The following is a 20523-nucleotide window of genomic DNA, read 5'->3' on the forward strand; positions in this document are numbered from 1 at the left end:
TCCCAGATTTCAACCAAGAGGTTAGAGCAGGAAGGACCCCTATCTCAGCTTCTGGGGTATGCTCTGACTTGGCTTATGCTAATCAATATATCCCATACCCCTGGACATGGTGATTGGTTCAAATGGGCACCTGACCCATGCAGGCCAATGGAACTGAGGATATGTCTACTGGGGTTTCTGGGAAATCAGCTTCCTTTCTCCTCCAAAGGAGCTACTGGAAGACAGGCTCTTCCAAAGAATTCTCTCTTCCAATGATGTACCATAAAGATATCAAGTTCCAACCTGATGTAGCCATTTCTGCTGCCATGACCTAGCCTGAGTCAATCTGGCAAATTCATGGTGTAAATATACAGAGGTGGGAAGAACTGAGAGAATGGCAGAGAAGCAGAATTGAAGAGCTCTGGTGCCACCACAAATTTCTAAATTATTCTGTGCCTGAAGCCAGCTATGGACTGGTTAATTATTTGAGCCAATAAATTACCTTTTTATTTAAGCCAGAATGGGCTTGCAACCAAAAGAATCCTAAATAATATGGTCCCCCAAAGCAGCAAAAGAGGCTATCTGCTGAGAGAAGCAAAAGGATGGATTTCTGTCCCTTGTACCCAAAAGAACTCTAACTATAATCCTGCTGGTCTCCCCAGCTGGTCTAAGAGTTTCTGGGGGCATATTTGCTCTGTACCCCAGCTTCTTGGAGTAACATGTGACTCTAGTGGGTGCTTAGTAAGTATTTCATGACTATATGTGTGAGAGCTGCTAAAGTGTTTTGTTCACCACCAAGTCCCTAGCACTGAGAACAGTGAGTGAGATATACAATAAATATTTATGGAATGAATGCATGAGTCACCTGAGCCTCCAAGCCCCTCCCTTGAAATCCATGGAAGGAAAAGAAGCTGTGGCTAAAATCTTGCATAACATTTTATTCTTCTTCAAGAGGGAGGCAGTGGAAAGAGATAGATTAGAGGGCTTGGAGGATAGTTAGGAAGGGAGGAGCTTGCTGGAATTTCTGTGCTTCCTCCCCAGGGTGGGGTCAGAGGCCTCAGAGGCTCAGAAGAGACCTGGAGTGGAGAGAAGAGCAAACTGTGAGCAGTGGGGGGGAGGGGTCTTCGTGGAAAACGGGAACTTAGAGCCACCTGTCCCTGCTGAACACACCCGGAGTTACATCCTGAACCCCAGCCAGGAGCCTGTGCAGGTTGTGGGGATTTGAAGATAAAAGCCTCAGGCTCCAATGACAGGAAATGGTGGGGACCTCACACTCCAGGGTGATCTACCATCATCAAGCCCGGAAGCATCAGTAAGGGTCAGATGGGCTGCCAGAGCCCACCACAGGGGCCCCTTGCCAGCCCCAGCTCCTGCAGCTGTGACTTGTTCTCTCCGGGCACAGCCTGGGCAGCCTGCTGGAAGATGCTGGGAAAGCCTCCCTGCCCGCAAGACTGCCCATCCCAGCTCTCAGGCCCTAGTGTCATGGAAAAGGATGTGACCTCATTCCCATCCCCAGGAACCTGTGCTGGGCTGGGGGAATGGAGTTTGATCAGGTCTCTGATGTCTCTCAAATATCCCAGTTGAAGGACAATTCCTTGGTGTCAAGCTCTTTAAACATGATCATCTCTTGACCCAGGAATTCCATTTCTAGGAATTTACCCTAAGAATGCAGCAGCCCAGTTTAAAAAAGACAGATGCACCCCTATGTTTATCGAGGCACTATTTACAATAGCCAAGAAATGGAAACAACCTAAATGTCCATCAGTAGGTGAATGGATAAAGAAGTTGTGGAACATATACACAATGGAATACTATTCAGCCATAAGAAGAAAACAAATCCTACATTTTGCAACAACATGGATGGAGCTAGAGGGTATTATGCTCAGTGAAATAAGCCAGGCAGAGAAAGACAAGTACCAAATGATTTCACTCATATGTGGAGTATAAGAACAAAAAAAAAAACTGAAGGAACAAAACAGCAGCAGAATCACAGAACCGAAGAATGGACTAACAGTTACCAAAGGGAAAGGGACTGGGGAGGATGGGTGGGAAGGGAGGGATAAGGGCGGGGAAAAAGAAAGGGGGCCTTACGATTAGCATGTATAGTGTTATGGGGGGGTATGGGGAGGGCTGTACAACACAGAGAAGACAGGTGGTGATTATACAGCATCTTGCTACGCTGATGGACAGTGACTATAGTGGGGTATGTGGGGGCGGACTTGGTGAGGGTGGGAGCCTGGTAAACATAGTGTTCTTCATGTAATTGTAGATTAATGATAGCAAAAATAAAATAAATAAACAAACAAACATGATGATCTCATTCAATTCTCCTTCCCACCTCAGAAAAAGGGATTATTATCCCTCCTTCTCAGATTAGGAATCTGGAGCTCAGAGAGGTTAAACTATTTGTCAAAGGTCACACTGCTGAGGAGAGATGGAGACCCGATTTCACTGTGGACTGCTCCTTCCACAACAAGGAAGCTTGGAGGGACACATGTGAGCTGCTTAGGGCAGCTGTCAATGACAGATGTCTTTTTGCATTTTTAAATTGTGTCCCACACATTTGTGGAGGTTGTCTGTGGCCCTCCAGGAATGAGTCCCTGCTGACAGCTCTGCGCTCACCTGCTTCAGGTTTGCATATCCTGAGATCCACGCAGACTGCCTGGGGGGGTTTGCCAGCCATGATATCCCGGGAGATGAAACGAAGAGAACTTTTCATCATCTTCTTGCAGGGGGCGTACAGAAGCTTCATCTTTCTGCACACCCGGGACGCAGTCTGTCTGATGGTGTCCTGCAGCGGCAGTGCCGTGGCGGGACATGAGATTCAAGGGAGCCCTGCCCAGCTCTGCCACCCTGCAGGACCCAGCAGCTGAGAGCCTGGGCAGCTCTGGTGATGGGATGCTGGGAGCAAGGAGCTGGTGCCGGGTGGTCAGGGAAGCAGAGGCTGGAGAGACAAGGCCCAGCCCTCGCTCCCAGTCCCTAAGGCTCTGGCCCAAACCTGGCTTGGAGGGGCTTTCAAAAGAAGCAGTTGGCCCTCTGAGGGTCTCAGCCCTTTGTACACCCACTCACCGTCTTCTGTGTGGAGAATAGTGCCCACGGCTGCTAGACCCACATTAAAATCTGGGCCTGCAAAGCTCGCTGGGTGCTAGGCCTGGCTGGGGGCCCCACCTCAGGGAGTGTTGGGGGAAGGTTAGGAGCAACCAGAGCACCAGCCCTGGTACATTCGATTTTGAAATATCTTTACAGCCATCCCAGCGGAGAAGGATAACTCTGAATGCCCAGAACTGAGGGTGGGCCCTACAAAGCCAAGATGCAGAAAGTAGAGGGGGAATAAAGGAGAGGGAGGGGAGGAGAGGGAAGCAGTGATTCTTGGTAACAACATATTCACTAGCTAAGCATTTGCTCAGGGCCAAACGCAGAGCTAAGCACATCCCGCCTCTTCAGCTTATTTAAGGATTCAGGCAACTTGCGAGGTAGGGATTATCATTCATCCTACTCCCCAGATGAGAACACTGAGGCTCAGAGAGTATTAATGACCTTCCCAATCAATGCAGCTAGGGAATGACAGATCTGGGATTTATCAGTCAGGACCCAGGGCCCCTCTGGAGCCAGCCTCTCAAAGTTCTGCCCTGGCCACACACATCAGGGCCGCAGAGGAAAGGTTATAATGTATATCTTCTCTGGGGACAAGGTCCCTTTGGGAATTTGATGCAAACCATGCATACACTCTTCCTCCCATTTTCACACCCCCAGAGTGCCATAATATCAGGGGGACCTCTGAAGTCCATCCACAGACACTCAAGGGGCACACAGATCCCCTGGTGAGAAGCTCTGGCCCAACTGGGAACTGGCCCCCCAGCCTGCCACTCCTGCCCACCTTGGGCCACCCACTCCATTGACCAGCTGGGACACAGCTCCCCAAGCCCTCCACCTCACCTCTGTGGGGTTCTCTCCCACCATTTTCTCCAGTTTGCGGATTATCTTCCGACAGTGCAAACAGATGATGCCCAGCCCCTCACTGTTGGTCAGCAGGTCACTCTGTCAGGAAAGGAAGCCCCTGGAGATGGTCTCTCAGACATCCCAGAGGGTCCCCGGAGGGGAACAGGAGCACCTGAGATCTTCCTGCCCTCTAGGGCCTGAACCAGACTGGCTGGCCCCTGCCTACCCTCCTGCTGGTCTTCAAGGGACTGAGAGCCCCCAGAACCTGCACCCACACCCATAACCCCTTACCCAACTCAGTACTCACCCCTCTTCTGTTCTCTGGTCTGGAGAACCCTCTTGGGGAGAGCCCAGGCAGACTGCTGTAGCCCCCTTCCCTCCAGACGTGAGTGTGAACAAACCTGCATCCTCGCACCCAGCCCTGCCTGCCCCTCCCTGGTCCATCCGAGGTCCCCAGCCCTCTGCCCTGGGAGGAGAGCAGGAGAGGCACTGTGGGAGGCAAGCAGGAAGCCAGCCACGCACCTGGGGCCCTGACTGGTCCTGGCAGAATGGCTCTCCAAGGCCACACAGGTCAGCTGTCACCGGGTCAGAGCCCTCAGGGGTCAGACCAGAAAAGGTCAGGCCTGGGGAAGAAATAATGTTAGCATTCCTCTGCAGGAGGGAGAAGAGGAGAAACTCAGTTCTCTTGCCTGGCAGGGAGTTTGGGAGATGGCCAGGGCCCAGGACAGGAGTGGCGTCTTGTGAGGAGTCCAGGAGGCCTGTCCCACACTCAGCAAAAAAAACACGCTCTCAAGTTCCTCCTGGAAAACTAGAGGAAAAGGCTACCCCTCCACCACCAGCCATGCACCTCCCACCCCTTCTCAGTCTGTCTCTCTGACACACACAAACACACACACACAGAGCTGGAGATTGCTCTAAAAGGAAACTTCCCTCATCTTCTTTCAAAGGGAGTGTCCTTCTTTTGTCTATTTCTTTCCAAAAAGAATCCATGTCAGGTGGCCCAGCCTGCCCCTCTCTTCAGAACTGTCCTTCCCCAGCTCAGGAGGAGCTGTCAGGATGACACTGGGGAAGGTCCTTACCCGGAGTGGCCAGCAGCACGGAGGCAAGGAGCAGCAGGGCCCAGGAGGTCATGGTGGGATGGCTGCGAGGCCCCTGGCACACCCTATTTTATGGAGGCTGAGCCCCCAGCAGTCTGGCCTTATGAGGCCCTGCTCCTCCTGTAGGCCACCTCCCCAAGTCACTGGGTTTACCACAAACACCGACACCAATCTGTGGAGAAGTGGAGGGAGGGGTGACCCCTCAGAGGCTCCAAAGTCCCTATAGTCCCACCCCTCCACCATGCTGCCGTGATGCACACCCTGCTCAGCATGTAGTAAAGGAAGGAGAAGTCCCTGCAGCTGAGGGGTCAGGTAGGGCCGTGGCTATGTGAGCGTCCCCACTGCCTCTTCCTTCTCTAACAGGGTTCTAGGCTGGTGTCCCCACAGCCGCCATCTCCTCATATCCCTGCTCTCCCCCTCCTCCACCACTGAAACCAATGCAGCCCTACCAGATATAACCAGATCTAAAAAAAGTCCCCTCAGGGTGAACTCTGACAGCTCCCCCCATCCGTGCTTTCTTGGGCTTGAGCCCCAAGCGTGAGCCCCACTAGCACCCCAGCCCTTCACTAGTCTCTGCCATCATCGTGGAGGCTGGACCTTCTCTCAGACCCTAGTTCAGCCCCAGCCTGCCAGTGACCTGCCGTATGGGGAGAGACAGCCAGTGGGAAGGGAGTGAGTGAGTCTGGGCTAGGGGTCCTGCCCAGCTCCCTGGGCTTCTGATCTACATCTGTGTCATGAAAGTCATTGACCATCATCCGTAATAAAAACACAGGCTGCCCAGTTAAGTTGGAATATCAGATAAGTAATAAATAATTTTTTTAGGGTAAGCATGTCTCAAGTATTGCATGGAATATACTTATACTAAAAAGTATTTATTGTTTACCTGAAATTCAAATTAAACTGGGCATCTCATATTTTGTCTGATAAACCTTAACCCAGCTCCTTCTGGCTCAGATGAGGAAACGGAGGCCCAGGGAGCAGGAGAGGCTGACCTAGGCCACACAGCCCACTGAAGGCATTACAGGGACTAGAACCCAGCTTCTTCCTCAGTTGCAGTCTTTTGCCTCCACCTGCTGAGCTGGCCACCTACCAGCCAGGACCGGTTGGCACCGTCCCTTCAGCACCTGCCTCCCCCAGCCCCTCTTCAGTGTTTTCTCTAGTTACTCCGTCTCTTCATGCTCCCTGGGAATCCCAGCTTCAGCGGATTCCTAAACTTCAACCCAGCCTTTTCTCTGAAATACTGTGTATTTCTTGAGCCCATTCAGGGTCCTGCTTTCCACTCAGCTTCTGCTGAGAAGGAAAGAGGAGTCATCCCAAGGCAAGCAGACCTCTTTCCCAACTCGGGGCACCTTGAGCAAGATACTCCATCTTTTGGATCCCCAATTTCCTTTTCTGTAAATTGGGCATTGTGTCACTTGCTCACAGGGGTCCAAGGTGGCTTGTTTGTGCCTGCGATGAAGCTTGGCAGCCTGTGACGTGCTAGGCAAATGCTGCCTGTTACCCTGGGTCAGCATTCCCCAGAGTGGGTTTTGTGGGAGGTTAAAAGGGCTGTCAAGCAAGTGGAAAGGTGGGTTTCTGTCCTCAGGTGGAAGTGCTGGGTCAGCCGCATCCTACAGGATTACTTCCCAGGACTTCTCAACCCCTTTAACATGCCAGTGTGTGTTGTGGGTCCACCAAAGCCTAATTCTCAGCCTTTCCCAAATGTCTTGGGCCACAAAGGCTTTTGGTCAAGATGCTGTTTGAGGGATTGAGGAATGGTGGCTGCTCTGGCCACCTTCATAGGTGGGTGTGACCAGGAGGATTACTGGCCTAGGAGCCTCTGGAGCCTGAGCAGCGGCCATCATGCAAACAAAAAACATAAAATAGACATTTGGACCCCTCCCCAAAGATTCAGACTGGGGGTCCTCTTCATTGATGTCAAACTGGTTCACCTCATATAAGGAAACCAAGACTCAGAAAGGTTCCATGAGTTGCCCAATGGCACACAGCTCAAGAAGAATATGTCTGCAGACCTGAACTCAGGCCAATCTGACAGCAAAGGCCAAGTTTCACTCCTGCTCTCCACTACCCCTATCTCTGGGCATCAAGTGCAGAGCTGCTGTCCCTTTCATAGCCAGCTCAGGCATTGCTGCCCCTCTTAGCAGACCTCCTCTGCTCTCACCACCTGTAGAAACCTTGGTCTGATGTGTGAAGACCACATTAATAAAGGGGAAAAGGTCCCGGAAAATGACTCATGTTTTTCTTTGGTGTGGAGGGTTTGGTAAGACCAGATATTCCAGTAAGTTCTTGCATGGGGTGTTGAGGGGGTACAGACAAACTTCACATAGTTCGTCACAAGCTTCCATCCAGGTCTCATGTGAAAAGCATCTGGATGGGTCCTACCCTCTTCCCTCTTAGGGGTTCCAAGGATTGGCCCATTGCAAGTCAAGCCCAGGCCCCTAAGAGTTCCTGTGCAAAGGTTATTGCTTTTTGTATCTTCTTCAAGAAATCTTTTCTTTCTCCAAGGTCATGAAGATACCCTCTTGTTTTCTTCTAGGAGTTTTACAGTTTCAACTTCAATATTCCAGTCTATGAGTCATCTCAAAGAAGCTGGGTTTAGGTTCCATTGTGTCAGATCAACTTGTTGAAAAGATCTTCCTTTTCCTATTGAATTGCTTTAGCACCTTGGTCAGAAATCAAATGACTGTACAAATGTGGGTCTGTTTGTAGTCTTTATTATAACAACTACTTTAATAATAAAGCAATCTAATTTTTTAAATGGGACCACTTTTGAACAGTTACTTCACAAAGGAAGATACAAATAGCCAATAAATATTTGAAGGCACATATTCATCCAAAGACTATGCAAAAATGTTCACAGACATGTGAACCAGCAATTACATTCCTAGTCATATACCCAAAAGAATTGAAAACAGGGTTTCAAACAAATACTTGTACATCAACACACATAGCAGCATTATTCACAATAGCTAAAAGTGAAAACAATCCAAGTGCCCATTGACTGATGAATGGATTAATGAAACGTGGTCTACCCATGTAATAGAATATTATTCAGTTATTAAAAAGGAACAGAGTGTGATATATGCTATAATATGGATCTTGAAAGCATTATGCTAAGTGAAATAAGCCAGACAAAATTGGATAAATATTGTGTAATACCACTTACATGAAATATCTAGAGTAGACAAATTCATAGAGACAGAAAGTGGATTAGAGATTACCAGTGGCTGGAGGGAGACGAAATGAGGAAGTTACTGCTTAATGATTACAGTTGGGAGATCCAGCTATCTTCCAAAGCCTGAAGGCTCAGAATGCTTATTCTTACCCATGTCATTTCTGTGTCAGTATTCAGAGTTACTACCTGTTATTTTCCATAGTGATGGTTTTAATTACAGCTTTTAAAACCTCTTAAGTTATGACCTAGGTAGACCCTATTAGAATAACTTCCAATACAAATGAGACTATCCTACGTTTCCCCTTTTCATCCCACTGCACTTGTAATATGAGCTTTAAAAAATACTCTAGCCCAAGCTCATTATCTGTTTTCTTGGAACCTAGTTACCATCTGTACAACTTAAAGTAATCATCTTTTTTCTTAAAGTACAGAAAATTCCAGTGTATTTTGAGAACAGTCATTGGTCATACTCAGTCAGTTTTCTCATTGCTACAGATGATTAATTGAATTGTCACAAGCTTGATTTAAGAACATCAAATTCCTTCTGGTTCCATTGGTCAATTGGAAATGCTGCTCCATTTCACTTATGATTCATAATCTTAAGCAAATTGAAAAGCCTATATCAATAATAATTTGTTAATGCTTTAATAAATTCAGCATTAAAATGAACCAAAACTTATAACAGTAAGAATCAAAATTTGTAAAATGAGAAAGAATGATGATTCAGGACATATAAAAAACGCACTGAACTGAAGCTTTCTCCACCTCAATTTCACACCTTTCCACAATGTCCATACTGATGCACTGATATTATTTATGAAATAGTGTTTTCTTTTATAAACAAAATTCCAAGAGAAGTGTTTATGCCTGTCTGGGGACATTGTATATTACAAACATTAGTTTGTTATTAACACAAAAGTGGAATGAGTTAACATTTGATGTTAACACTCTTGCTTGTGTTGCCCCAAAACTCTGGATGCAAACTGTTGTATAAATATAAGATTCACTGCCAACTTTAAGATATAAACTTAAAGAAACATTTTTATCAAATTAAAAAAGAAAGAATTCTCAGCAGCAGTTGACCACTCAAAATACAAATGTGGGAGAAGAGAGCAAGACAAAGAAAAAGATCTTTGGGTGGCTACTGTGGTGAGACTCTTTCCCCCTGCATTTTTTCTTCCTTCCACCTGGAGAGGGAGAGGTGGGAAAGTAACACTTAGGCTTCCCAGAATTCATTGCAGCTTCGGTTAAGTTGTGAAATTAGGTTCTACAATTAGATGTACTCAAATGGAATTTAGGAGGCTGACCCCAAGGCCATCTTTCTGTCCCCTTCTGACTGTTTTTGCTGGGAGGTCATGGAAATGTGAGGTTTGTGGGCAGGAGCACTTCTAGTATCAAAGGCTTCTTGAGTTTGACCTACCAGTCCTTACGTGGCAGCTTCAGATATGTGTGTTTGAACTCTGAGCTTCAGAGGCATCCTCAGAGATATCTATTGCAGGTTCTTAATTGTCTAGGAGTATTCTGTGAGGCTCAGTCCAGATCCAGCTCCTTCAGTGTTACTTAACATTTCCTAATTTCCTGCTTTAAGTCCCTCCCTCTTGAAATACCAGTATTTTCCTGTTTCTTGCCTTGAATGCTGATGGAGACAGCTTGCATAGTCCTAATAGCCTTCTTATGAAAGAAAGAAGTGGATGGGGGTCTAGTATACTCTACCAAAGATAAGCAGCTCTGCCTCTGCACTGGTCCTCTGTATCTTCCAGGAACCCTGGGAGTGTGGTGCACACACACACATGCACATGTGCACAGGCAAGGTTTGTTCTTTCTGTTAACCCAATGGTTTAAACTGCCAACTCTGTGGTCAACAAGGATGTGGCTGTACCTTTGAAGAGTAGATCAGTGTTAGAGATGACTTAAATTATCTTAGGAGGCCAAATGCCAATCTTTCCCATCATTTCCCATATCCAACTGGAGTTAGGTCAGTAATGCAGCCTTTTAGTGTCATTTATGAATTTCTCCCCATTTTGTTCCCAGAAGCCTCTGACTCATAGAGCATTGTCCTAAGGACCTCCTTATGCAATAGGTTGAGAAATCATGTCTATTGCCCATGTCATCCCATGACTATATTAATTTTCTTTCACTGTTGTAACAATTACCAAAAGTGTAGTGGCTTAAAACAACACCTGCTTATAGTCTGACAGGTCTGTCAGTCAGAAGTCTGCATTCCTCTTAACTGGTTCCTCTGCTCTGGGTCTCACAGCAAAATCAAGGTATTGGCTGGTCAAGCTCTTATCTGGGAAGAATCTGCTTCTAAGGTCATTCAGGTTGTTGGAGGAATTCAGTTTCACGTGGTTGTTCAACTGAAGCTCCCTTTCCCTTGTTGGCTGTCAGTTGAGGATCATTCTCAGCCTCTAGAGAATATGGCCTCACCCGTCCTCACAGCCAGCAAGGATCAAGTCATTCTCACACTTCGAAGTCCCTCGGCTTCATCTCCCTGTCTCCCAACTCCACACACACACACTCATGTGTACACATAGACCATCCCGCCTCTTTCTTCTTCTCTACTTGGATCCCCACTTCAGACCCTGCAGCCCCTTCTTTGCTTTATCATCTGTGAGCTCATTTTTTAATTTTTTAATTTTATTTATGAACAGCATGAAGAAATTTTTAAATTCTTTTAGTTATGAAAGGCATGAAGAAAACAAATATAAGCTCCCACTTTCCCACCATTCCATAGTCTCTTTCCTCAGAGAAAACTATTGTTAAAACTTTCTTTTTATCTTTCCATACTAGCATAGTATATACACATTGTTCCTTTCTTAATTATGAGTATAAAACATATCCAGAAATGTGCACCAAACAAAATGGACAGCTCAGTCGCTTATTATGAAGCAAATATCCGTTGACCACCCCAGACCAAGCAGCCTGCAGTGCCCCAGAAGCCCCCTTCATCTCCCCTCTCCCACCTCCACTGCGTTAACACTGCCCTGACCTTAGTGATAAGCACATCCTTGTGTTTCTCCATAGTTTTACCATCTAAGCACATACTCTTAAATGCAATAGTCTTGTTTTCTTTGGCTTTGAAGTGTATATAAATGGAATCATACAGAATGGATTCTTGTGTCTGGCCTTTTGATCAACACTGATATGTGTGAGATTCGTCCATGTGGATGAGGGTGTGTTCCTCTCTTCTGCCAAGCACTCTTCCATTGTGTGAATAATCCATGGAGTACCCATCCTCTTGATGGGTGTCTGACATGTCATCAGTTTTGATCTACTGATACACAGTAATTTCCTTCCTTTTTCCAACTTCATTGAGATATAATTAAAGTACGCTCACCTGCACACATTTAAAGTGTACCACTTTATCAGTCTTGACACATGTTTATACCTGTGAAGCCACCACAACAGTCAATAAAACGAACATATCCATCACTTCCTTGTGTCCTTTGGGTAGTTGATGGATGGATAGATGGCTGCACAGATGGATGGAGTTGATCTGCAAGAAGGAAATGAAGGAAGTTTGGATGGTAGAGAAGATGCATGGGTGCTTATATGGATGGGACCTCATGTGATATAGTTTCCTCTCACCTTTTGGCTGCACCTCCCTAGATGCCCTTCTAAGGCAGATGTTACAGAGACGGTTCATGCATCAGCTGACCCTAAGGGCCTGTTCTGGTGCCCGGGCAGCCTGCTGGTGGTTAGGAAATGACAGGCACACCCTGCTTTGTGTCTTAGACAGAAGCTCCTGAGTGCACCTCATTGGCTTACTAAAGACAGATCAGATGGGGGACTGACTCTCGAACCTGTTCTTGATGTTGCTGATGAGAGCTGAGGATGCTCTCCTGACCACATGGTCACCACCATTTGAGTCACACTTCAGAGTGTGGCAGAGGGAGAGATGAGTAATTCTCAGGCAGTTAACAGGCCTCACTGGAGCTGCTGTGACCAGTTTCTCAAGTTTCCAGGCTGCAAGAGAGGCCCGGTTTCATCCAGTTCTCTGCTCTCAGAAGTTAATTCTTTTACTCTTCTTAATCCATGTCCATCTTTTGTTCTCCTTCATATAACTTCTCATAACTTCCCTATCCCAATACCACCCCCGCTTGGGTCTTCTCCTTTGAGAAGCTCCAAAGTCACTGGCAACTTCTAGGGCTGATGAGACCTGGCATCCAGAGGCCTTCAAAATGGGGCTTTTGCAGCCTACTCTGTGCGCTCTCTCCCCGGTGCCCCCATCACACCTACCTACCAGCTCCATCCCAGAACGACCTGCTTCCCCTGTGGCCTCACTTGATGCAGGCTTCTGTCCCTGGGTGTCCTGGTCCTGCCCTTTGCCATAGCCACTGCCCAGCCACCTCATGTCACAAGATGGGGGACACTGTTTTCACCCTCCTAAAACTCTGTTCCCCAGCCTCACCCTCCATGTTTTGGGACCCCTGCTTCTCCTGTAGTACTCTTTTTTATTATTATTTTTTTTATTGTCCAATGTACATCACATCACAGTGGTTCAACAGTCCCCTCTCCCCTCCCCCTCCCCCCATCCATTCGCCTCAGCCTTGGTAGCTACTAGTCACTTCTCAGTGTCTATGACTCTAATGCTGTTTTGTTTCTTCCGTTTTGCTTTGTTTTTATACTCCACAAATGAGTGAGATCATATGGTATTTGTCTTTCTCCTCCCAGTTTATTTCACTGAGCATAATACCCTCTAGATCCATCCATGTTGTTGCAAATGGATAGGATTTCTTTTCTTTTATGGCTGAATAATATTCCATTGTGTATATGTACCACATCTTCCTTATCCATTCATCTGTTGATGGACACTTAAGTTGCTTCCATATCTTGGCTATTGCAAACAGCCCAGTGATAAACATAGGGGTGCATATGTCTTTTCAAGTCAGGGATTTTGTTTTCTTCAGGTTAATTCCGGGGAGTGGAATTACTGGGTCAAATGGTATTTCAATTTTTAGTTTTTTGAGGAACCTCCATATTGCTTTCCACGGTGATTGAACTAATTTGCATTCCCACCAACGGTGTAGGAGGGCTCCTGTAGTACTCTTAATCCACACCAGCCCTGCCTCACCACACAACCAAAATAGGACACAATGTATACTAAGATGAATTGTTTTCTAGCAGCTTCTGGTTTCCTAGAATATTTGAGGAGGGAGGTTTTCCTTTCTCTTGTGTCATTGTTTTTTTCAGACCCATTTTTTTTTTAGTGCCAAGACAATGAGTGAAGGTCTCACATAATTCTACCAAGAAATAGCCATCAGCACGTTGGTATGCTACCCGTCTTTAGTTTGTTTTGTTTTTTCATTATTAATCCAAGTTTCCCCAGGCACACCAATGTGTGGTAAGTCTGAGGTACTGATGTTCCCTGCATCTGTTGTCTCCGACCCGATAGGTCATCACAGAAACTCAAGCCTCCTACAAACCGCCTTTGGACTATGTCTGCGACTATCACCTGCACATCAGGCCAGCTGCGGCGTGGCTATGCTGGGTACCACCTCTTCCCAGCAGTACTTGGTGGTAGGTGCTGCTCCCTCTGCACTGCCAGCAGGGCCCGCAGGAGGTGGGTGACCTCGGCCAGGGTGCCAAGCTGGGTGTGACCCTTGGCATCCTGGAGACCCCAAAGCACCCAGGGTCCTACCCTGAAATGAGGAGCAGCCCTCACACCTCTGTGGCTTCTCCATCTGGTAGGCCACATGAGCCATCATGTCCCAGCATTTTTGGCTGAAGTATCTCTTTCAGTGTTTACCCACAGACATTCTGTCCCTGGACTTGGACAAGGGTCCCTGGGGGCTGGGCTGGGGGCAGACCTAGCTGTTTTCAGAATTGTCCCATATTCTGCACAGCTTGGAGCACTGGGTGCCTGCTGCAGACTCGAGCTCAGAGCTGGTTCCTCTTCCCTGGAGGAGGTCTCACCCAGCATTGCACAGATGGCCTTCTGGATTGTCCCCCCAACCAGTCAGCAAAGCACCCCATGACCCAGAACCCGTGCCTCAGACCACATCCATTTATTCAGCAAGTGTTAATTGCATGTGTCCCTGTGCCAGATACCCCAGCAGGCCCTCAGGAGAGGAGGCCTGCCTTCATGGAACCTGCATTCCGGAGGGAGTGAAAACAGCAATCACGCAAGTGCATCTAAATAGAAAGAAACAATAGTTAAGATGTGAAGCCCAGGTATTTATTTGGTGCTGTGAGAAGTAACAGGAGGTTTTTTAAAAATCTGCCTGCAATGAAGAAGTTCCTTCCTCACAGACCACAGCAGCATCTATAGGTGTGTGGAACTTGGGGTACAGAGAGACTGAACCCCTGGGGTGCTCTGTGTTCACGAAGGAAGGTGGTGTGGGGTTCCCACAGCTCAGTGCAACAGCTTCTGCACCTCACTTCCAGTCTTCGCCTCTCCTGAGTAATGGAACTGCAGGTCCTGGCTGTCTTGTGTGTTAGGCAAGTCCTGCCAGGTCTGGATGAGGCATCTGACCAGAAATAAAGCTTGCCCCTTGGCAGCTGGAGCATTTGCCAGCCAGTGCGAGACCCTCCAGAGTTCTCCTGTGCCCTGGGACAGTGAGCAACAATGTTCAAGATGGTGGCTCTGTGTCAGCCTGTACTGCAGGGTGACTGTGATAAGCAGTTCCATGCACATGAGCTTGGGCATGGGACAAACCTTTGTGGTCCTAAGCCACTAAGCTCCGGGGTTTAGTGGTCAGAATTTCCTGAGACTGAGCCTCCTGGTTACTGAAGGAGTGCATGTTGTGTTTCTCAGCAAGACAGCCAGCTTCTTGAAAGCAGAGCTGCAGGCCTCAATCACTCCACACCACGCCCATAACAGCACTGCATGCAGAGCTAGGGCTGCGTCAGAGGCAGCGACTTGACCCAATCTTTCTGAAAAGCCACTTGTCCCTGCAGGACTGGTGGCTGGTGCCCTTCCAGTCAGAATCAGCTTCTCTCCCCTTTGCTGAAGGTGCCCTCACCCTCATCTGTCCTCAGGCAGTTCAAATGGCCAGACTCCCTCAGGGCTTCTCCCCTCCTCTGGCTGTCTGAACTCTGCCCCCTCCCAGCCACCTCTTCCTCAAGACGCCTTCCTCAGGCTCCACATGTTCCCTCACTATTTTCCACAAGTTCCAGGCATAGCTGTCCTGGTCCCCCTTGGGACTCCCTGGAGCCTCTCCTGCAGGGGGCGACACAGAGGCCTACAAGGCCTCTCTGGACCTTGTTAGGCCTGAGCGATTGGAGGCTGGACCAGGAAAGCAGAAAAGAACATAAACTAACAATGGACAGAAATTCCCTCCAAACCGATGGTAAACACAACCTACAGGTGCGATTGTAGGACCTTTCAAAAGATTCACAATTCCATAAACAAAATGTGGTGTATCTACCAATGGAACGTCAGCCTTAAAGAAGGAGGAAGTCCTGACACGAGCTATATGATGAAACTTGAGGACACGACGTCCAATGAAATAAGCCGGATGCAAAAGGACAAATACTGTGTGATTCTACTCAAATGAGGTACCTAAAGTAGCAGCATCACAGACACAGGAAGTAGAATGGTAGTTGCCAGAAGCTAGAGAGAATAGGGAGTTATTTATTAATGGATAGAGTTTCAGTTTTGGAAGATAAACAAGTTCTGGAGATGGATGGTGGTGACTATACTTAATACCACTGAACTATACATTTAAAAATGATTACAATGGTACATTTTGTTGTGTTTATTTTACAATTTAAAAAAAGATGCACAATTCTAAGAAAGAGAAAGGCACACTCTCTTTCATGGGAGCAAAGGTCAACAAGACATCTTTAGAAAGATATTGACAGTGGTCATTAAAATGTAAATATGTTGGCTCTCCCAGCAATTCTTAGATTTAGCCTGCCTAAAGATACTCACAGGAGTCCACAAGCATATTTTTTGAGACAGTATTCCTAATACTGAACACCTGAAAAGATTCTGTTGATATAAGGAATGGTTAAGTAAATAATGGTATGAGTCATAGAATGAAACATTACTCAGGCATGAAAAAGAGTTAAAGCCATATTTCCTAAGACGTTCAAGGTAAACTAAGTGGAAAAAAGTTAAGAACATTAGGCATAGGATAATCTCTTTTTAGTAAAATAATGGTTCCATATTTTATTAGTTTTCTATTGCTGCATAACAAACCACAAAACTCTGTGGCTTTAAACAACACCCACTTTTTATCTCACAGTTCTGCAGGTCAAATGTCTGAGTGAACCACTAAGCCAGAGCCAAGGTGTGGGCCAGCGTGCACTGTCACCTGCAGTCCTGGGAAGGATCCACTTCCGAGCTTATCCAGGGTATTGGCAGAGCTGGTGCACACAGTTGTAGGACTAAAGTCCCTGCTCCCTTGCTGGCTGTCAGCCAGCATCATTCTTAGCTTCTGGAGGCTGCCTGCGTTCCTTGGCTTTTGGCCCCCTCCACCTTCTAAGCCAGGAATGGCACTTGAATCCCTCTGACTTCCCCCCCTTTTGCTTCCAGTTGGGAAAAGTTCTGTTTTTAGGGAACATGTGATCATATTCAGTCCAACAGGATGATCTCTCCATCTCACTGTCAACTGTACCATATAATATAACCTAATCATAGGAGTTATAGTGTGGCACATTCAACATTCTGGAGAATGGAATGGGACATCTTTAGGGAGCCATTCTGCCTACCACACATATAAATCTACATATATGTAACATATGCAATGAAATACGCATAGGAAAAAGCCTGGAAAAAGATGCAGAAAAATATTACCAGAAGCCCTCTCTGAAACTAGGATTACAGGGGACTTTCCCCTTCTCAGTTGTCTGTTGCTGTGTGTGGATTTCCTACAATGACTGCAGTAGACAACGTTTCTGCTTGATAACTGCAGTTACCCATGTTTCCCCCCCACTATCTACTCTCTTCCATGTGAGTACCAAGACTTGGAAGGTACTGCCCCACCCTCATCAGCCTTCTGCAGGGAGGGACCTTGCCTGCTGTCAGCCAAGCCATGTGTTCCATTGCCCTGACCCAGTGATGGGTTCGGGGATGGGTGTGTACCCCAGTCTGAAATTAACATAAAAATAACAAGGATATTCCCCAAAGTCAAACTTTTTCTTGCTAGTTTTAAGAAAGCCTACAAGTTGACTTTAGTTCATCCTTTGCTCTCAGAGATTTCTAGTTTCTGGATATAATGCAAAAGCGCCATGTTGGGAGAGGGTCATGTGTTAAGAGGTTAACATCCTGAGTGGGCTCATCCATCAGGACCACTGGATTCAGGAAGTATATTGCACACCCACTATGGTAAAAGCCCCATTAAGGTTGATAACTGCAGTTATCCATGTTTTCCCCCAGTAACTACTCTGAGAACCACAAATATGAATTATCCATTTTTCCTCCAGTATCTACTCTGAGAACCACAAATATGAATTAGGTGAGTCCCTGTTCCCAGGGACCACAGTTCAATGACAAAGACTCCTGCCATCCTAAGCAGCAGCAGAGGAAGGAAGCTCCCTAAGGGCAAGAACTTAACCAGATTTGATCGCTGCTCTATCTCTAGTGCCTAGAAGAGTGCCTGGCACATGGTGAATTACATATTTTTTAATTGAGTGAATGAATGAATAAATGGAACCATTATTTCTTCAGGTTATCTCAAAATAGGCTTAAAAATTGAGTCAATGACAGAGTCAAAACTTGAACTTCCAGGGTCCCTCCCTTCCAACCTCTGAAAGAATCTCATCTGTTACAAAGTCTCCTCCACTCCCAAGCATTTCCGGGAGTCTCTGGGCTCATCCTGGTGTCAACACTGAAAGAAATGCCTTTTTCTACTTTTCTTGTGTTATGCTGTACATAACATCCTTACATCCCAGCCTTTCACAAAGGTGTTAGCAGGGCAGCCCTCTCTACTCTCTCCTTTCCTGGGACCCAGGCGGGAGTAGAGGGAGCAAGCCTAGACTGTGGGGAGACCAGCGCCCTAAAAAGCACAGATCCCCTCCTCTCTTCTGGTAATGAGGCTTTGTTAGAGTGTTAAGTCTGGCAGGCTGACTCCCTTGTCCCTTAGGGAGAGGGTTCTCCCAAGAGGCTCCCTAGGCCCCCATGCTTCTGCCCAGAAGACTCCTATCCCAAGACCCTGGGCAGAACAGAATGTGTGGGCACCCCAGGAGGGGTCACAGCTGAGGTTGGATTGTGGCCTCCAAGTAGACATGCAGGTCCTGCAGTGCTGAGAGCTGTCACAAAGGACAGGTGGGCAGTGGGGGCAGTGGGGGACAGAGAGATGGAGTAAAGTGGGGGGAAACTGGGAGACCTCCTTGGAGGACAGAATTTAATCTGCACATAAATGATGGAAAGAATAGACTCCCTTCCTTCCTTCCTTCCTTCCTTCCTTCCTTCCTTCCTTCCTTCCTTCCTTCCTTCCTTCCTTCCTTCCTTCCTTCCTTCCCTCCTTCCTTCCTTCCTTCCTTCCTTCCTTCCTTCCTTCCCTCCTTCCTTCCTCCCTCCCTCCCTCTCTCTCTCTCTCTTCCTTTCTTCTTTCTTTATTTCCTTCACTCTACCTATGGTCAAGATAATTTGGGCTGCATATAACAGACTATCTGACTAGAAACTGTATAAACAGAGCAAAAAGAGTTCCAAATTACTAGTTAGTTAAATTGGTCAGGGCACTGAGTTGCTTCTCTGTGCTTCTCTTGTTTCTCCCTTCTTGGGGCAGAATGACTGCCATTGCTCCAACATCACACCTTTGTCCAAAGGGAAAAAGGCATTTCTTCCCATCTCTCTCTTAACCAGGAAGAAACAGTTCCCAAAACTACACCCACCCCTGCCAATTTCCATCAGGTCCAGTTGATCAGAACCTGAAAACATGCTTACTCCAAAGTAATTAACTGGCAAAGGGGAATGGCCTGGCCTTATCATGGTGCATCCCCCAGGGACTGGAGCACAGCCTCAGCTCTCCAAATACCCAGAACTTGAATAAAATTTGTGTTCTATTAGCAAGGAAGAAAGAGACAGTATGGCAGTCAGTTGACTAGGCAGCCGCAATGCCCCCAGCACCAGGCTGGGTCCTGAGAATAAGCAATGAGCAAGACAGGCATGTTCCCTTCCTGTAGTAAGTGCCCAGTTAGAAATGGAGGGAAGGGAATTCAGAGCAGAAGGCTAAGTAAATGAGTTGAGTCAGGACCCTGAGGGAAGATGTCAACAGATGTCAAAAGAAGACATCGCTGATGCTGAAGCCAAATATCACCCACTTTGGACACTTTCTCAGAGCCTATTCCCCACTGAGATGTGAAATCCAGATCTTTCCCTGGTCCTCTGCTGCGGTCAGACCCTTTGGTCACAGAAAACATGAACAGCAACAGCAACACTGAACAGCACCAAACGTATGTGGCAGCTGTTAATTTGGAAAATATGGGCTCAGGCTCCTGGTGTAGGACAAGGGGATGTGGGATGGGTTGAAAATGTGGTGGGCAGCTGTCTTCACTTCCTAAGGCTGCTGTGACAAATTACCAAACCCAAGTAGCTTACAAGAAACTGACTCTGGCAAAGTTCTGGAGGCTAAAAGTCTGAAATCAAAGGGTTTCACACTTATGAAACTACAAGCACATCCCAGTTCCACTTTCCTGAGGTTTGTATGTAAGTCACCAGCTTCCCAATTTGGCGTCACACATTTCTGTACACTCTTGGTCGACTCCCATAATGGCAACAGTGTTTGTCCTACTGACAATGGCTTGAGGCCAACAGAAACTACTTGACACCAGTGTGACCTCAAGGGTGTCATTGATCATCCTGTGTCCCGTGGTACTAATTTCTGCCTCTCCCACGCCCTGAGTACTGGAGCGCTTCCTGGAGTACAAGGACCTGTGAGCCTCCGTGGGGGTGGGGGGCGCCCTCAGTAGGCAGATAAACTGATCAACGCAGGCAGCACTGCGCTAGCATCCTGCTCCCTGCACTCACCATGGGGTGTCCCCGTCAGGTGGTAGCCTTGCCCTTGGGTGTGCCCAGCCGGGTGGAGCCTGACCAAAGAGCCTCTCCAGCTGCAGAAGACAGTGTCTTTCTCCTGAACCACTAGCTGTGCCCCAGCCCCTACCCTGGAGGGTCCCCAGGGGACACGTGCAACTGGATGGGGCTGTCCAAGAGCTGCTCTGAAAATCTCAGCCTCCACATCCTGTCGCAGACTCTCAGGGCATCCTGTTCCATGTAAACACTCTTCTGACTAACGCCAACCATGTGTCCACAGAACCAGAGGAGTTTTCAGGGGGAGAGTGTAAGGAGGGAACGGAAGGTAGGTGGCCTGGGAGGGTCCCGGGTTTGCCCCTCCTATGCTTGCCACCGGTCAAGAGCAAAGCAGGAAGCTCTTAAGAGCATTGCTC

General features: G+C 47.4%; 1 protein-coding gene and 1 pseudogene across 1 annotated transcript; one reads left to right on the forward strand and one right to left on the reverse strand.

Annotated features, from left to right (window-relative positions):
* Nucleotides 1-897: 897 nt before the first annotated feature.
* On the reverse strand, nt 898-5155 carry GNLY (granulysin). The gene is made up of 5 exons (XM_017674281.3): nt 4998-5155; nt 4441-4541; nt 3916-4017; nt 2602-2770; nt 898-1055 (listed from the first exon to the last, which is right to left on the reverse strand). Exons 1-5 carry the CDS (start codon nt 5047-5049, stop codon nt 1045-1047), a joined length of 435 nt encoding a protein of 144 aa, XP_017529770.1. The 5' UTR covers nt 5050-5155; the 3' UTR covers nt 898-1044.
* Nucleotides 5156-7248: 2093 nt separating this feature from the next.
* LOC118971256 (probable G-protein coupled receptor 160) lies at nt 7249-8830 on the forward strand (annotated as a pseudogene).
* The last annotated feature ends 11693 nt before the right edge of the window (nt 8831-20523 follow it).

This window comes from Manis javanica, chromosome 1 (assembly GCF_040802235.1).
Source record: "Manis javanica isolate MJ-LG chromosome 1, MJ_LKY, whole genome shotgun sequence".
In the NCBI taxonomy this organism is placed as follows: Eukaryota; Metazoa; Chordata; class Mammalia; order Pholidota; family Manidae; genus Manis; species Manis javanica.

Bases quoted from the DNA above. Each gene is read 5' to 3' on its own strand.
- GNLY (XM_017674281.3), bottom strand. From the start codon at position 5,049: ATGACCTCCTGGGCCCTGCTGCTCCTTGCCTCCGTGCTGCTGGCCACT. The intron at 4,018-4,440 runs GTGCGTGGCTGG...CTTTCCTGACAG, and splicing joins AGGACCAGTCAGGGCCCCAG to AGTGACCTGCTGACCAACAG. The intron at 2,771-3,915 runs GTGAGGTGGAGG...CTGCCGCTGCAG, and splicing joins TGGGAGAGAACCCCACAGAG to GACACCATCAGACAGACTGC.